At 44.2% G+C, this 14678-nt stretch overlaps 1 protein-coding gene across 1 annotated transcript in view; it reads right to left on the bottom strand.

The window, feature by feature from the left end:
- Positions 1-2029: 2029 nt before the first annotated feature.
- MTMR3 (myotubularin related protein 3) overlaps positions 2030-14678 on the bottom strand; it is a 161298-nt gene continuing 148649 nt past the window's right edge. The window contains exons 19-22 of the mRNA XM_065417640.1: positions 13062-14457; positions 8527-8637; positions 7898-7986; positions 2030-2201 (exon numbers count right to left, since the gene is read on the bottom strand). Coding sequence (XP_065273712.1) covers positions 2030-2201; positions 7898-7986; positions 8527-8637; positions 13062-14457 — 1768 coding nt within the window. The remainder of the gene's footprint in view (positions 2202-7897; positions 7987-8526; positions 8638-13061; positions 14458-14678) is intronic.

Consider the following 14678-nt stretch of genomic DNA (forward strand, 5'->3'; position numbering starts at 1 on the left):
AAGGTCAAGCTTCTAATCACTAGCCTCAAAGGAAAAGCCAGAGAGATAGGAGCTGGTTTCTGTTCCAACCTTCTCAGCTGTACCTGGAACTGTAACCACTGTAGCAGTTCTAGTCAGGATTTTTACTGCATTTTCCCAGGAATAATTCATTTTCGATAAAACTCGAATTGGAGACCCTAGATTTTTCTTTGCTTTCCCCCTGCTGATGATTTCCAAGTGTTTCAAAACATGTACCAGGGAGGAGCCCAAAGAGCATTGTCACCAGACATCCTGCCCTCTAAGCACATGGGCTCCTATGCTAAACCAGCATCTTGGAACATTCATTTTCATCTTGTAAATCTTCAGCTTACACTACAGCAGTGTATGCACCTTTCACAAGCAGTGTGAAAAGTTCAGACATCAAAAATAAAATACTTTGACATGTCTTTCCCCTAAGGTTCTACCAGCTATTCGGAGATGCTTCTCTCTTTATGAAGTTCACTCTAGGAGGTGTCATTTTGATGTTCTACTGAAGGCAAGTACCCCTCTAGCCCAAGACCCATTATAATTTCTTGCACCTTTGTACTCAGAAACTTTTACATACTCCAAGGGAATTTGTTCTACTTGAGCATGTCAGAAGTAGAAGCTGTCACAGCTTAGCCTAGACAATATATTATACATTATAATGTACTTTTCTTCCTTCTCCAAACTGCATTAAGCATACTGTATCAAAAGGAAAAGGGTGTGTGAGAGTACCAAATGTTCTCATTAAGCAATAGATATTCAAAAGACTCACAATTTAATGAGGTGGTTTTAAAAGTTGCTTTCAAATTGGGGGGGGGGGGGGGGAAATCCATGATTTGTTTTGGTTCTTGATTAGATGCTTGTTCAGGATTATCAAGTCTACAGTATACAGATCACAGAATGAAAAGGAGGAAATGTTCCACAGACATGACAAGCATCAATGTACTTATTTTCACTGACTGGTAGCCTCAGGCCAGTGAAATTTTACTCAGCAAGATATCACAGCCATTCTATAGTTGCTTTGAAATCTCTCATTAAAGTGTGAGTCTGATCATCAGTATGACATTCAGTCTATGTTTGAATGCACCACAGTGAGTGCCCGATCAATGAACCAGCTCTGCATTCTGGATAAACTATTCTAAAAAAATGGGACAAGGGTAGTAGTTTAAAGGTCTCCTAATTTCCCTGACACCGTTTTCTTTATGATGAGTTACATTTACAGAACCTTACATAGAAGCACCAATGTAAAACCAGTCCTGAACAGGAAGCCATTCAATGCCCTTCCCTTTCACTTCCCTTAAATAAGCACATACTTTCCTTAGCCAAAGGTGTCCAGGTGTTTCCACTCAAAGCCACAGCCGGCTTGGCTAATGGCAATAAAAGATGTGGATTACATATGTAAATACAGAGCCGCTGAGTATGGTAATCTGTGATTGATCCCCCTTTCACGCAGTGAGGCTAACTAAACCCACTCTAAGAACAGAGGGAGAGTCCTCTCTTGGGAAAGAGATTCCCATTTTTTCTAGCAGCAACAGTTTCCCAAACAGCAGTTTCTTGTTTGGAAGTAACAGGAGTGACTGAAAGCACTTGCACTGACACAACAGGTATTCACACTCCGCACGCTGTCTCTGGACTGATTCCCCTCCTCTCCTTTCCTCCATAAAATTGAGAAGTCTGTCTGCAGCACAGTTCAATGGTGGCGCAGCTAGAAGCATGAGGGAGACCTGGTCCTGGGCCCAGCCCCTTTCCCACTTCCCCAGTCTTCCAGAAAAACCAAAAAAAAAATACATACATATATACACACACACACCCCAACAGGATAAAAAGGAAAGGGGGGAATAGCTGGAAAAGAAGAATTCCACAATCCAGTGGTACGTCCTAGAGTTCTGTCCCTCTGAGCAGTGATCCATGCCCAAACTCCAAAGTGCACGGCTTCTCCAGTCCTACCAGCCTCTGTCCACCAAGCATGTCTGCTTAGGAGAAGAGTCAGCATGGTCTTTTTCACCCTTCCTTCTAGGCTGGAGCTTCAATTTGAAGAGGCAGCGATGGGTTTATCCAGTTCAAGGTCAAGGCTGGAACTACTGGGATGCAAGCGGCTGTAGCAAGATTTGCAGACTCTGCTGGGTTCAAAGAGCTGTTGACTGGGAACTGGCACCTTCTGGTTACAGCAACTGGAGCAAAACACATTCCCACAATTCCTTGGATCAAGAACAGAAAGAGAGGAGAGAAATGGAAGAAAAAACAATTAGAAGCAATTTGATTTAGCGAGACAAGTTTTAATATTACAGTATGCCTTTGCAGGTGAACTAAGTGCTAGTGACAGGGTCAGACTGATAGCCCTGGAGACTGCAGTTATTCTCTAGACAACAGAGCAGAGGCAGAGACAGGGCAAGCTTCCCCTTCCAACCACACCCCTGTGTTTCACCACTGATGGGACCACCTCTAAAGCAGATAAGAGACTGAGTCTCCCATTTGTGATTCAATCACTGGCCTCTACTAAGGCCTTGGCTACACTGGCAATTCACAGCGCTGCACTTGCTGCGCTCAGGGGTGTGAAAGAACCCCCCCCCTGAGTGCAGCGAGTGCCGCGCTGTAAAGCGCGAGTGTAATCAGCGCCTGCAGCGCTGCAAGCTACTCCCCTCGGAATCCGCGAGTGTAGCCAAGGCCTAAGACTTAGGTGCTTTTGAAATTTTACCCCAAGTGACTTGGGCAGCTCTGTCCCATTTTCAGTGGGACTCACAGGCGTCTAAGGCTACAGTTGCACTAGAGAGTTTACAGTGGCGGAGCTGCACTGATGCAGCTTGCACCGTTGTAAGCTCCCTAATGTAACCCACCAACAGTGCTGTCTACACCGATGCTTAGGTCGGTGTTACTTACATCGCTCGGGCGGGGGGGGGGGGGAGGGAGAAAGGGGGCGCTTTTTCACACCCCTGAGCGATATAAGTTACACCGCAGTACGTGCTAGTGTAGATATAGCCTAAGTCACGTGACTTTGAAAATTTTACCCTCATGTTCAATTGTGGGGTGCACTAGGAACTGGACTGAGACCCCCAACTCAGTGGAAGTAGGCCAAAGAGCTGTTGGATAGTGAAGTTTCTGTTTACTACCAATCTTGTCCATATTTGAAACAGTGACCTAAAGGCTCCATGTCCCCATAATCCTCTAACACTACAGTATTCCTTTTTGGGAAGTGAGAGTACAAAGGGGTAACTAAGCCTTTTTTCTTGTTTCTTACACGTATATGCTTTGGAAGATTTAAATATGGGCCAGATAAAATACAATAAAACTTTAACAAATGTAGTCTACCCACTACCTCCAAGATCCAATAAAGGTCTGTGCTGAGATGGTTGTAGCTCAGTGGAACCATAGCGGCATCATACTTCCGCACACAGAAAATGTGAAAATCAACCAGAACCATGCAAAGCCATGGGATAAGCAGCTGTGTATTCCATGCTTAGAAAGTGACAATAACAATGCAGCAGAACAAGCAGTCTTATACACATTCCTGTCAGGTGTCAGTCGGCGGAGGCATGCTGGCTCATGCACCTCAGGGGAGTCATGGATAAATTTGGAATCTTGAAAATGATTAAATTTTTCACCCCCACCCGCCCAAATCCTGGCTCTGATCATTCTAAGCTGATGAGCACTATAGTTCACACCCCTGCCCTCCAAAACTAGGCAGGCATTATTAAGACGTTAACACTGTACTTCAGGGACCTGAAATTTTCAAATTTTACACAGAAGCTTCCAGAGTTTATCTGCTTGGCTTATGTTTTTCTCATTAACTCTTTGGTGCTAGGATTTTGTGCCGGTAGGGGCTTATGGGGGGAGATCTTGATTTCCTGCTGCCTAGAGACTGATGGGCAGAAAAGTCTGAATGTGTCTAGCAGCCTTGATTAATCTTTCAATGCCAGGAGACAAGATTTCCTGATGCTAGTAACTGGTGGAGTGACAGACAGCAAAGGGAAATCCCATTTCTCACCTCAATGGGCTAATTTCCCCAGCTCTGCACAGCAGCTTCTGGTTATAAAGCTCTAACCTTAGCACTAGGAAACTCACTTTGGCTAGACTCGTACAGTGGTTTTTGAAGTCTTCGTATGGACTCCATTAGAAACTGCTATTAGAAAAAACCGCAGGAGTGAAAACAGTTTAATGCAATGCAATACCGAGAAGCCCGGCAGGAAAGCAGTTCAGATATTCTAGAGCTCTGTTTCAGAAAGGACAATTATCCAGCAGAAACTTACTGTTGACAGACTAGAACAAAATGGTTTTCTGGAGAAAAGCAGCAAAACATTTTTAAAAATCTGTTTAGATCAGCAGCTTGTCTCACACACCTGATCTGTTTTCTCTTAGGGTTCTCCCCCTAACTCCTGAAGGGCCTTGTACTCTGCTAGAGGTTCATTCAATCTCATCCATCTTGCCTCTTTAACAGACACCAGAAGCTCAATGGAAAATGTCATATTCCTCCTCTGAGAGACGACCTGACTTTTGCTTTCCCAACATCCTGCTATCACTCCCACCTTCTCTCGCCAAGTAATAAACATCTACCCTTACCCTTTCTCCACCAGGCTCTACTTACTTGCTTCCCCCAAGGTATTTTTTACTACTGATAAAATGGCACAGCCACACCAGCACTCTCCTATATCATTCACACTTCACAAAATACTCAGACATAAAGGAAAAGGGTTCAAAATAAACTGGTAACAATTAAATTTGTAGGTTGCTCCTTGCAATTAGAAGTGAAGCATTCACAGATTCCAAGGCCAGATTATGATCATCTAGTCTGATCCTCTGAATAACCCCTTGTAGAACTTCCCCAAAATAATTCCAATCTTGGTTTAAACATCCAATCTTGATTTGAAAATTGTCAATGGAGAATCCACCATGACCCTTGGTAAGTTGTTCCAAGGGTTAATTACTCGCACTGTTAAAAATGTATGCCTTATATCCAGTCTGAATTTTGTTTCTTGTTTCTCAAACAAATGACTCACTGAAGTGGGGGTTAATTTGAACTGTGATGTGGATTACATAACAAAAAGCTGAGTTCTAAATGCCTTTCTGTGGAAAGAGCTGCTTGATCAGTCATATGAAACTAAACACCTGACAGGCTGTACTATCCACCCAGGATTCATTTCTGGTGTTTTCTGGACAAGTGAAGAACAAAGATGAGGGCAGGGAGAAATAAAGTTAGTTTGGAGAAGTTATCAAAGAAATGCAGATAGACAACAGACAGAGGCTGTTGCAAATGCTCACCAGGTTTGATCAACACGTTCAATGTCCCTGCAGGGAGGGGAGAAAGAGCTCAGAGGGGAAACTAGTAAAAGACACAAATGGTGCCAACAAGGGACACTGAAGTTTCTTTAACTTGCTCAAGAGTACAGAATATGTGGTTTTCAACCTCATTTTCGCCCTCACAGGGACAGGGTGAGCAGGTCCACCCTGTGCAGCAGGATTAATGAAACATTAAGATATGAAAACATTTGATCTTCTTGTTGTAGGTCACTTATTTCTTACTAGTCCCTTGAAAGCCATCTCAACCAATATGGATGGCCTGTTCCAACCAGGTTGGAAACTCTGAGAATGGCATGCAATGCACGAACTAAATGGCAATTTGCAATAAAACCTGAATCCCTGAAGGGATTATAATTCCCAGGGTCTTTAGGCATGTCCAGTGTACACACCGAACAGGAGCCCTCTAGAGCCTAGGCCTGGAAAGTTGTAGGCTAAGTGGCAAAGCGATTCCAGGGAGACAGAGGAAGCAAGATGTCAGCGCTAAATGGGAAACGCTTTGCAATGGACAACTAAAATAAGCAAACCCACTAGAGAAAGGACAGAGGAAAACAGCAGAGCTCAATTCTCACCAAATATGTCAGATGTATGTAATTTTAATACCTAGCATTTATACTTTTCATCTGAAGCTGTAAGTCATATATATATATACACAGATGAGGAATCTTGGGAAAATCAAAACTGCTCAACTTATTCTAGTCATTCTTTACTGGGTTTGTTTATCTTCTCAAAAGAACAAAATATAAAAATGGACACAAAGCACAGCAGATGCTTTAACTCATTGCTGCTTCAAAGGGCAATACAGCATCAAAAACAGATGATCACCATCTGTTTAAGTGCTATCTTCTCTGATCATCTTGTCTGCTCCGATATCCAACAACGGGATTCAGTAATATAGGGATACACCTTCATTCCCTGAAGCATGAAAATATGATTTATAAAGAGGGGGTTACTTACCTGTAACTGGAGGTTCTTCAAGGTATGTGGTCCCTAACTGTATTCCACTGAGGGTTATGCGCATGCGCCATGCGCCCAGAGCTGGAGCTTTTCTAAGTAGTATTACTCGTTGGTCTGCTCATGCGCCCTTGTGCCACCCTGTAGTTTCGCTTGAGGCGATAAAGGGTAGGGCAGACCGACCGCGTCTCCAGTTCCTTCTCCACCGTAGACATACCAGATCCCCAACAGAGGAGAAGGAGGGTGGGATTGGAATACAGATAGGGATCACACATCTCAAAGAATCTCCAGTTACAGGTAAGTAACCTCCTCTTCTTCTTTGAGTGACAGTCCTATTGTATTCCACTGAGGGTGATTAACAAGCAATACCTATATAGGAGGCGGGAGCGAGGAAGATGACGGAACCGTGGAATGGAGGACCACTGCACCGAATGCTAAATGAAGCGTCCATCGCGGAATCATATACTGGAGTATAGTGAGAGGAAAAGGTGTGTACCGAATTCTACGTGGCTGCCTTACCTATGTGTACAAGGGGCACGACGTGGAGTGCGGCTGTGGTTGATGCTTGCAGTCTCATGGAATGGACTCATATCCCTCAGGTGGGGATCATCCCAACAATTGGTAGCAGCGTATAATACATCCTGAGACCTACTTGGAGATTCTCTGAGTGGAGATGGCCTGTCCCTTAATTCTCTTCACTACGGAAACAAATAGCCTGGGCAACTTTTGAAATGGCTTCATCCTTTGTAGGTAAAAGGCCAGGGTCCTATCTACATCGAGGGAATGGAGTTGCCATTCCTCATGAGAGCCGTGTGGTTTGGGGAAAAGGTAGGTAAATGGATGGGTTGGTTGAGGTGGAATTGGGAAACCACTTTTGGAAGAAATCTGGGATGTAGTTTCACTGAAACCTTGTATTTATGGAATGTGGTGAACGGAGGGTTTTCCCATCATGGCCCACAGTTTGCCAACTCTCCTCGCTGGGATTCTCTGTCCCAAGCCAGGATGCTACTTAATCAATAGGCCAGTGCCACCTGGTGCTATCTAGCATGGCCCCCTATCAGCAACAGGTTTGGCTCAGGCTAATCCAATGAGCTTGTACTTCAGGCAGGCGTCCATTTCAGAAACCTTTACACAAGCAATTGGGGGGGGGGGGGCGGGGGGAGAGAGAAGAGTGTCAGAGCAGAGGAAAAAGAGACAGAAAGTAGCAGATTCCCTGCCAGTGACTGAAAAAGATGTGATTCCTATGTTGGTTGTACTGAATGGGAAAAGGTTTAGACAATATTTTATAACATTTACATTTACTTAAAAAAATATGCCTGCAAAGAGCAGACTGTCTCTGAATCACAATTTAAGAGAAAAGGAAGGCTGACTCTGTTTGAACGGGTATGGAGCTGATAGCAGGTTTGGCTTTTGAAATAGACATTGCAAATAAATTGGGACCCAAGAGCAAAAACAGCCTTGTTTTCCCAAAGAAGGCTGGATTCCTTGCTTCAGCAGTGCATATGGTCCTCCTACTCTAGAATTTCTCTTATCCAGACATCCTTCCTAGTCTTTCCTAAATTACGAGAAACAGAATGGTCAGTTCAACTCAGGACAGCCTCGCTGTTCAGCTGCTTCCCCTTTCACCTTCAACTCTCTATGAACAGGTTACCTGCAGTGGTGCTTCCTGCTGGCAAGCCAGAATGTACTGTCACAGCCATAGCAGTGTGCAGCTAGGTGGTCTGGAAGCCATCGTGTCACCTGTGAAACACAGAACACAAAGACAAATTTGTCAAGGAGACAGCCCTTGAAAAATCAGTCTGGCCTGAGCGTATAAAGCCCATGAAGAGCACAGACACAGACACGTGCCCCCTGCTACTTAAATTGGACAGATTCAATCCTGGCAATACTGAAAGAAAGAGAAGACAGAAATCTTCTCCTCGGAAAGTGATCCACCAAATTCCCTCCAGCCACACAGAGAAGAAGTCCTAATTTATAGCTCACTGATTTCTTTCTATACTTCAAAAGGTACCCAAGCCAAACATGTTTACAGGGAACGTGTTAGTCCAGGTTTCCTTCAGCTATTGTCTTTCCATGGTTTCTCAAAAATTGTTCATAGACACCTGACTGCAGAGGGCTCCTCGGCACAGATATTTGAAGTGTTAGAGATAAGTGAGGGCAAGGGGGATAGTTTACAAGAACTGGTGTGACCATGGGGCTGTAGTATAACCATGTTATGGAGATCATGTCCTAACAGAAGGAAAGAGGGAGGAATATCACAGACAGAGATTTAGTCTGTACCTCTGTGTCCTGTTTATCCACCTGCTCCCAGCTGGCTTCAGAGAAAATCTCTGTGCTGCAGCGAGACAAGCAGTTCTGATCCAGATTGCTTTCCGAGTCGGGTATTGAAGTCTGTTGGCAAACAAACACAGCTGAACAGAACCTGCACATACTCCCACTTCCACACGAACCAGAAGTAAACAGTTGGGAAGGGGGAATCTGTGCACCTCCTGCTAGGAAAAGATAGATTATGCTTGGACTGGAGGGGCTCAGGTCAGATATACTTACATACCTATAATTTAGGTTGTGCCAGTACAGACAAGAGTTCTATCTGGGATGGGACTAAATGTGCAACAAGTGAGGCAGTTTGCTTGTGTAATGGTGTACTGCAACAGGACAGAATGAAACTGTTAACCCTTTAATGCTGGACATGGGGTTAAAATCTACCTGTTGCAGTGTATGTGCAAGTTTCCGGACACATAGCAAATGATTAACAGTGGGCACCTCACAAATTTCACAGCTGTACCCTGTCAATCCAATTTCTCAGCCCTATCTCCTTTCCAAAGTTCTTTCACTTTAAAAAACAATATTTATAATATGTATGCCTTGCTGTTTCTGATAGTTCCTTTGGGAAGATGCAAGTTAAAATCAAACATGTAGAGGTAAGGATTAGAGCCCACTTCCACAAGTAAGTCTTTGGACTGATGCGTCCTTGCCAGGTTGAACTTTATTTCAACTGACTTTGGTCAAAGGACACACATGACAGCTCTTCCAGACATGAGAGATTCAAGAACTTTTGTTCTCCACCTTTCAGTGCTGGAGAGCTGGTACCTCTGATGCTAGCTTAGAGAATATACCTATCAAGACCAGGCAGAAATAAAAGATAGAGACTAGGACCCAGGTTTGTAAAAGTATGTAGGTGCCTAAAGATGTAGATAGGCACCTAAGTGCTTTTGAAAATCCATTTCAATCTGCCCATACATTACACATTGTGAAGGCCCTTATCTCAATAAGAATACTTTGAATTGGGTCACATTTCTGTCAGGAACCCAAGCTCCAGCTAATGAGAGAAGACCATTTTGAATGATGTTCAGCAGACCTTGCAGTCACAAAATCAGCATTTAGCAATTATTATATTAGCTGCGACCTCAGTGGCCCAAGAAGTTCATGCAAGTCTTTCCCAATGAATGCGCCTAGGACTATCCAGCCCCTCTGTCAACTAGACTCTTTTGCCACTTCCAAAGAATGCTTATAAACATTACTCCTGGGGAAATTCTGCGCCACTGTGCAATGCAGAATTTGTGCAGAATTAATGTTCTGCACAGAATTTCCTTTTTCCCCTCATAGAAATGGTTCTGCAGAGCTGCTGGCCACCACTAGGGGCCACTAGACCCAGCAGAGCCCAGCTCCCCAGTTTGCAAATAGAAGACACTGCCAGGGGAAGGGGGAGCTGGAGGGTTCCTGGCAGCTGCAGTCCCCGACACACCCTGAAAGAAGGACATGGTGTGCACTACAGGGAACTCCGTACAAGCCCAGGACCCAGCATCAGGGTGTTTCTTTCTCTGGATCCCTGGGCTCTGGGGGTGTGAGTGTATAGGATGTGGGGCACCCCTCAGCTGGGCACTGAGGGCAGGGGGTGCATATGTCTGGGCTGGGGAACGCACCGCAGCTGGCTTTGGAGGGGTAGGGGGTGCAGGTGTCTGGGCTGGGGGTGCCCTGCAGCTGGGCTCTGGGGGGTAGGGGTGCAGGTGTCTGGGCTCGGAACAGGGGGTGTAGATGTCTGGGCTGGGGGATGACCCATGGCTGGGCTCTGGGGGGTAGGGGATGTAGATGTCTGGGCTGTGGAGGCACCCTGTGGCTGGGCTTTGGGGGGGGGGGGGGGGGAGAGGGGGGTGCAGGTGTTTGGGTCCCTGGCTGGAGGGGGCAGAGAAGCAGGAACTGGGTTGTCGTAGGGTTTTCTTTAACTCTCTAGTCCTGGGGGAATTTTTGTTGTTGTCTGTATTGTTATAGACATAGTTGCTGACAGATATTCAAAATAATTGAAACTGGTGTGATTATATAAAGTTATTTTGACAAATAAATTATGCAGCGTTTTAAAATATTGTGCACAGAATTTTTAATTTTTTGCACAGAATTCCCCCCAGGAGTAAAACCTGTAAATATTGTAAATGTAAATCTTTTATAATTCTGTAGCTGTACAAAATATACACACTACATGTAAAATGAGGCGTCCGGTGGCACCTAGAAGTGGGGTTTTTTACCCACGAAAGCTTATGCCCAAATAAATCTGTCTTTAAAGGTGCCACCAGATGCCTCGTTGTTTTTCTGGATACAGAGTAACACGGCTACCCCTCGGATACTTGACACACTACATGTGTGTATAGAGAGTGAAGTTTTCATTATTATTGTAATTTGTATTGTGGTAGTGTTCAGAGACCTCATTCAGGATCAGTATCCCAATGTACTATGTGCTGTTCAAACACATAGGAAGACATGGTCCCTGCTCCAAGGAGTTTACAATCTGAGTATTCCCTTATGCCTCCCCTACCATCCTCATCCTTTCCATCCCCTCCCCCATTCCTTCTCTGCTGCTTTCCTCTTCTCTCAACTAACCGACAGGCCTCTGAAAAAAGACGCCACAAACACAGCTGCTTGGTGGAAGTGGGGCTTCAAAGCTCCAGTGGCTCCTGCTGTTTGTTTTTTGAAGCTACGCTACCACCAAGAAGCAGAGTGAGGTAGGTGCATTGGCTTCTTTTTTGAAGTCTTGTTCCTGCAGTTTAATTTAAACAGGAGGAGTAGGCAAAAATAGGTAAGGGGAGGAGGACTGAAGGGAATTTAAAAATTCACCACACCCACATGTGCCCAATGTATTTGCTTTACCTACAGATTATATATTTACAATTACAAACTTGAGGATACTACACAATTTGTAATCTTTTTATAGTATCCATAATGTTGCAACAACTACATACATGATGTAGTCTAGCTGTAGCAAACATACTACACTCAAACTATGCTCAAGATTCAGGTCCTACTCTAGCTGCTTTAAGCAGCTTTAATGTGGCAAAGCTATAAAAGCTGGCTTTACTGGCACTTGAAGACTCCTCTTTTGTAAGGGAAATCCCTGGGTGGCAGAGGCAGCATAGCAACTCTAAGTCGCCACCACTACTGAGCCTAGTGTAGGCCACATCTTTGAGGGAAGAGGACATGGCCCACATCCCTGTGCCTCAGTGGTTCCCAGCTCCCAGAACAACCACCTTTGCACCCGCCTCTCAGTGGTTTGTGCATTGGCCTGTTAAACCCAGGGTTGTGAGTTCAATCCTTGAGGGGGCCACTTAGGGATCCGGGGCAAAAATCAGTACTTGGTCCTGCTAGTGAAGGCAGGGGGCTGGACTCGATGACCTTTCGAGGTCCCTTCCAGTTCTATGAGATAGGTATATCTCCATATATTACTTTGCATTTATCAACATTGAATTTCATTGATTATGCCAAGGACCAAAGGGCCAGTCATAAAATCATAGAATATCAGGGTTGGAAGAGATCTCAGGAGGTCATCTAGTCCAACCCCCTGCTCGAAGCAGGACCAACCCCAACTAAATCATCCCAGCCAGTCCTATAGATCTGGCCCAATAAATTATATGTAAATGTTTAAAAAGTTCTCTCAACCATTTTATGGGCACAGCAAAAACTGTGTAAAAAAATGATTAGCCTCATTCCACAGCACACCAAAGGTGTGTGTAAATTAGGACGGTCAAACAATTAAAAAAAATAATCGCGAGATTTAAAAAATAATCGCGATTAATCACAGTTTTAATCGCACTGTTAAACAATAGAATACCAATTTAAATTTATTATAAATATTTGTGGATGTTTTTCTACATTTTTAAATACATTAATTTCAATTATAATAGAATACAAAGCTCACTTTATATTATTATTTTTTATTACAAATATTTGCACTGTAAAAAAGATTAAAAAAAGATAGTGCAATCTACAAGTCAAAGCATGAAAGGGCCTATGAATAGTTAGCATATCTGGCACATAAATACCTTGCAACACTGGCTACAATAATGCCATGCGAATCCTGTTCTCACTTTCAGGTGACATTGTTAATAACAAGTGGGCAGCATTATCTCCCGTAAATGTAAACAAACTTGTTTGTCTTAGTGGTTGGCTGAACAAGTAGGACTGAGTGGATTTGTAGGCTCTAAAGTTTTACATTGTTTTGTTTTTGAGTGCAGTTATGTGAAAAAAAAAATCTACATTTGTAAGTTGCACTTTCACGATAAAGAGATTGCACCTGAAAGTGAGAACAGCATGCTCTTTTCAGCATAGACTCACAGGACTGGAAGGGACCTCAAGAGGTCATCTAGTCCAGTCCCCTGCACTCATGGCATGACTGAGACTTTTAAAAAAAATATTACCATAACCAAAATTCACTGTCTAACCAAACAACAATATTTCTTACCAAACAGCTGACTTAGTCCTGTGGGCTCCAGAAATGTGATTAACCAATCCACTATTGTCAGCAGTGGCTGAATTACTATTACACTTACCACTTCATCCCCATAATCACCATTGAAACGTAGTGAACTATTCAGGTACTGGCTCTCCAACCGGCTCCTCAACTCCTGCACTTGCTTCTTCAATATCTCCACTTCCTGCTGATGCCCAGTTTCAATCTGACGCAGGCGCTGCTGGATAACATCAGTGTAGACTGGCATCCCATCATCATCCAAGTGGCTCCTGGTGGGTTGGTCTGGGCTGCTAACTGTCTGTTGCCTCCCAGAATGGCCATGCACCCACTTATGGTGCAAGTTCCTCAAGTGAAACTGGGCAGAACTACAACTAGCTGTAGAGACCTGCCAGCTCAGAGAGGCTTTGATCCTATCCTCTCCATTCACACAGTGTCCATTTGCTGCAGGGTATTTCTGGGTAATACTAAATCCTGCAGGTTTCTCTGTCACCTTGTTCTCAGTCTCCAGCTCCCCATTACACACAATCTCATCTTTACATTCAGTTAAAGGCAAGGCACAAGGGGAAGGCATTGAGCTGTGTGTGTTGCTGCTGTTAGAAGTCCTGTTTACTTTTGTTCCCAGTCTGTGTAGCTCTATCATGTTTTCCCCCTCAGGTCTGTTTTCAGTTGTTTGAGAAAGTTCTTCAGCACTGTTGTCCATCAGATGAGGTCCGTGGCGAGGGCCTTTCTGAATCAGCTCTTGCTTTGCTCCATTCTCTGTTAAGGTTTCGGTAGAACTTTCCATGTTGGATGTTTTTGCCTCATGTTGGATTGTGATGGGCAATGGAGGGCTCTCTGCTTCTATATTAAGTCTACTAACACCTTCCTCCACATTCTTCTGAATGTCACTATTTACAGTACTCTCCAAGGGGACAGTTTGTAGTCCTTTCACCTGAAGTAACTTCTGGATACTGTTACTGAGATCCATAGGCTCCTCCTGTTGTCTTTTAAGCTCAGAAGAACCTTGTGAAACTGGATGTGGATTGGACACTGGATTGTTTATTAAAGTATCTGTATCCATCTCAGTCTTTTCATAGAGGCCATCAACATACCCATCAAGATTTTCAGTTCTGTTCTCCTTACCCAGGATAACCTCCTCCTCATCCTCTTTGCCTGTTGTCTCCAGGGTACCCCTCAAGAGCTCCTCCAGACCAACATCCTCTTTGGTGGCCTCCTGCAAAATGTTCTCCATCTGTCCCTCTGCCACGCCAGCTGCAACTGAAAGCTCTGCTCCAACAAGAGCCCTGCCTTGTTTGCTCAGGCTGTCCCCATCAAATGGATCATCCCCTGGGTTGCCAAGGCTGCTCAGCTCCAGGGACCTACGGTGCTCTTGCCACTTTTCATTTAGGCTGGGATCACTACTACGTCGGTTAGTTGTAGGCACGTTGCTGTCGCAGGCCGTTGTCAGATTGTCAAACGATCTTGTCTTTGGTAGCCTACAGAGGTACAAAATCAGAATCAAAAGTTACTTTTTAAAATATTTAATTACACAGGTTATTATTAATGAGCTCCCCCATTTTGAAATCACAACCAGTCACTCACTACTGTGGAGTTCTGCAATGCACTACGGTTTTATCTAACAGTACAGTCTGATCATTTATGGTTCAAAGTTGCTCCAGCACCATCCCATCTGGCCTTCTCTCTCCATCAAGAAAAT

This window comes from Emys orbicularis, chromosome 16 (assembly GCF_028017835.1).
Source record: "Emys orbicularis isolate rEmyOrb1 chromosome 16, rEmyOrb1.hap1, whole genome shotgun sequence".
Classification (NCBI taxonomy): domain Eukaryota; kingdom Metazoa; phylum Chordata; order Testudines; family Emydidae; genus Emys; species Emys orbicularis.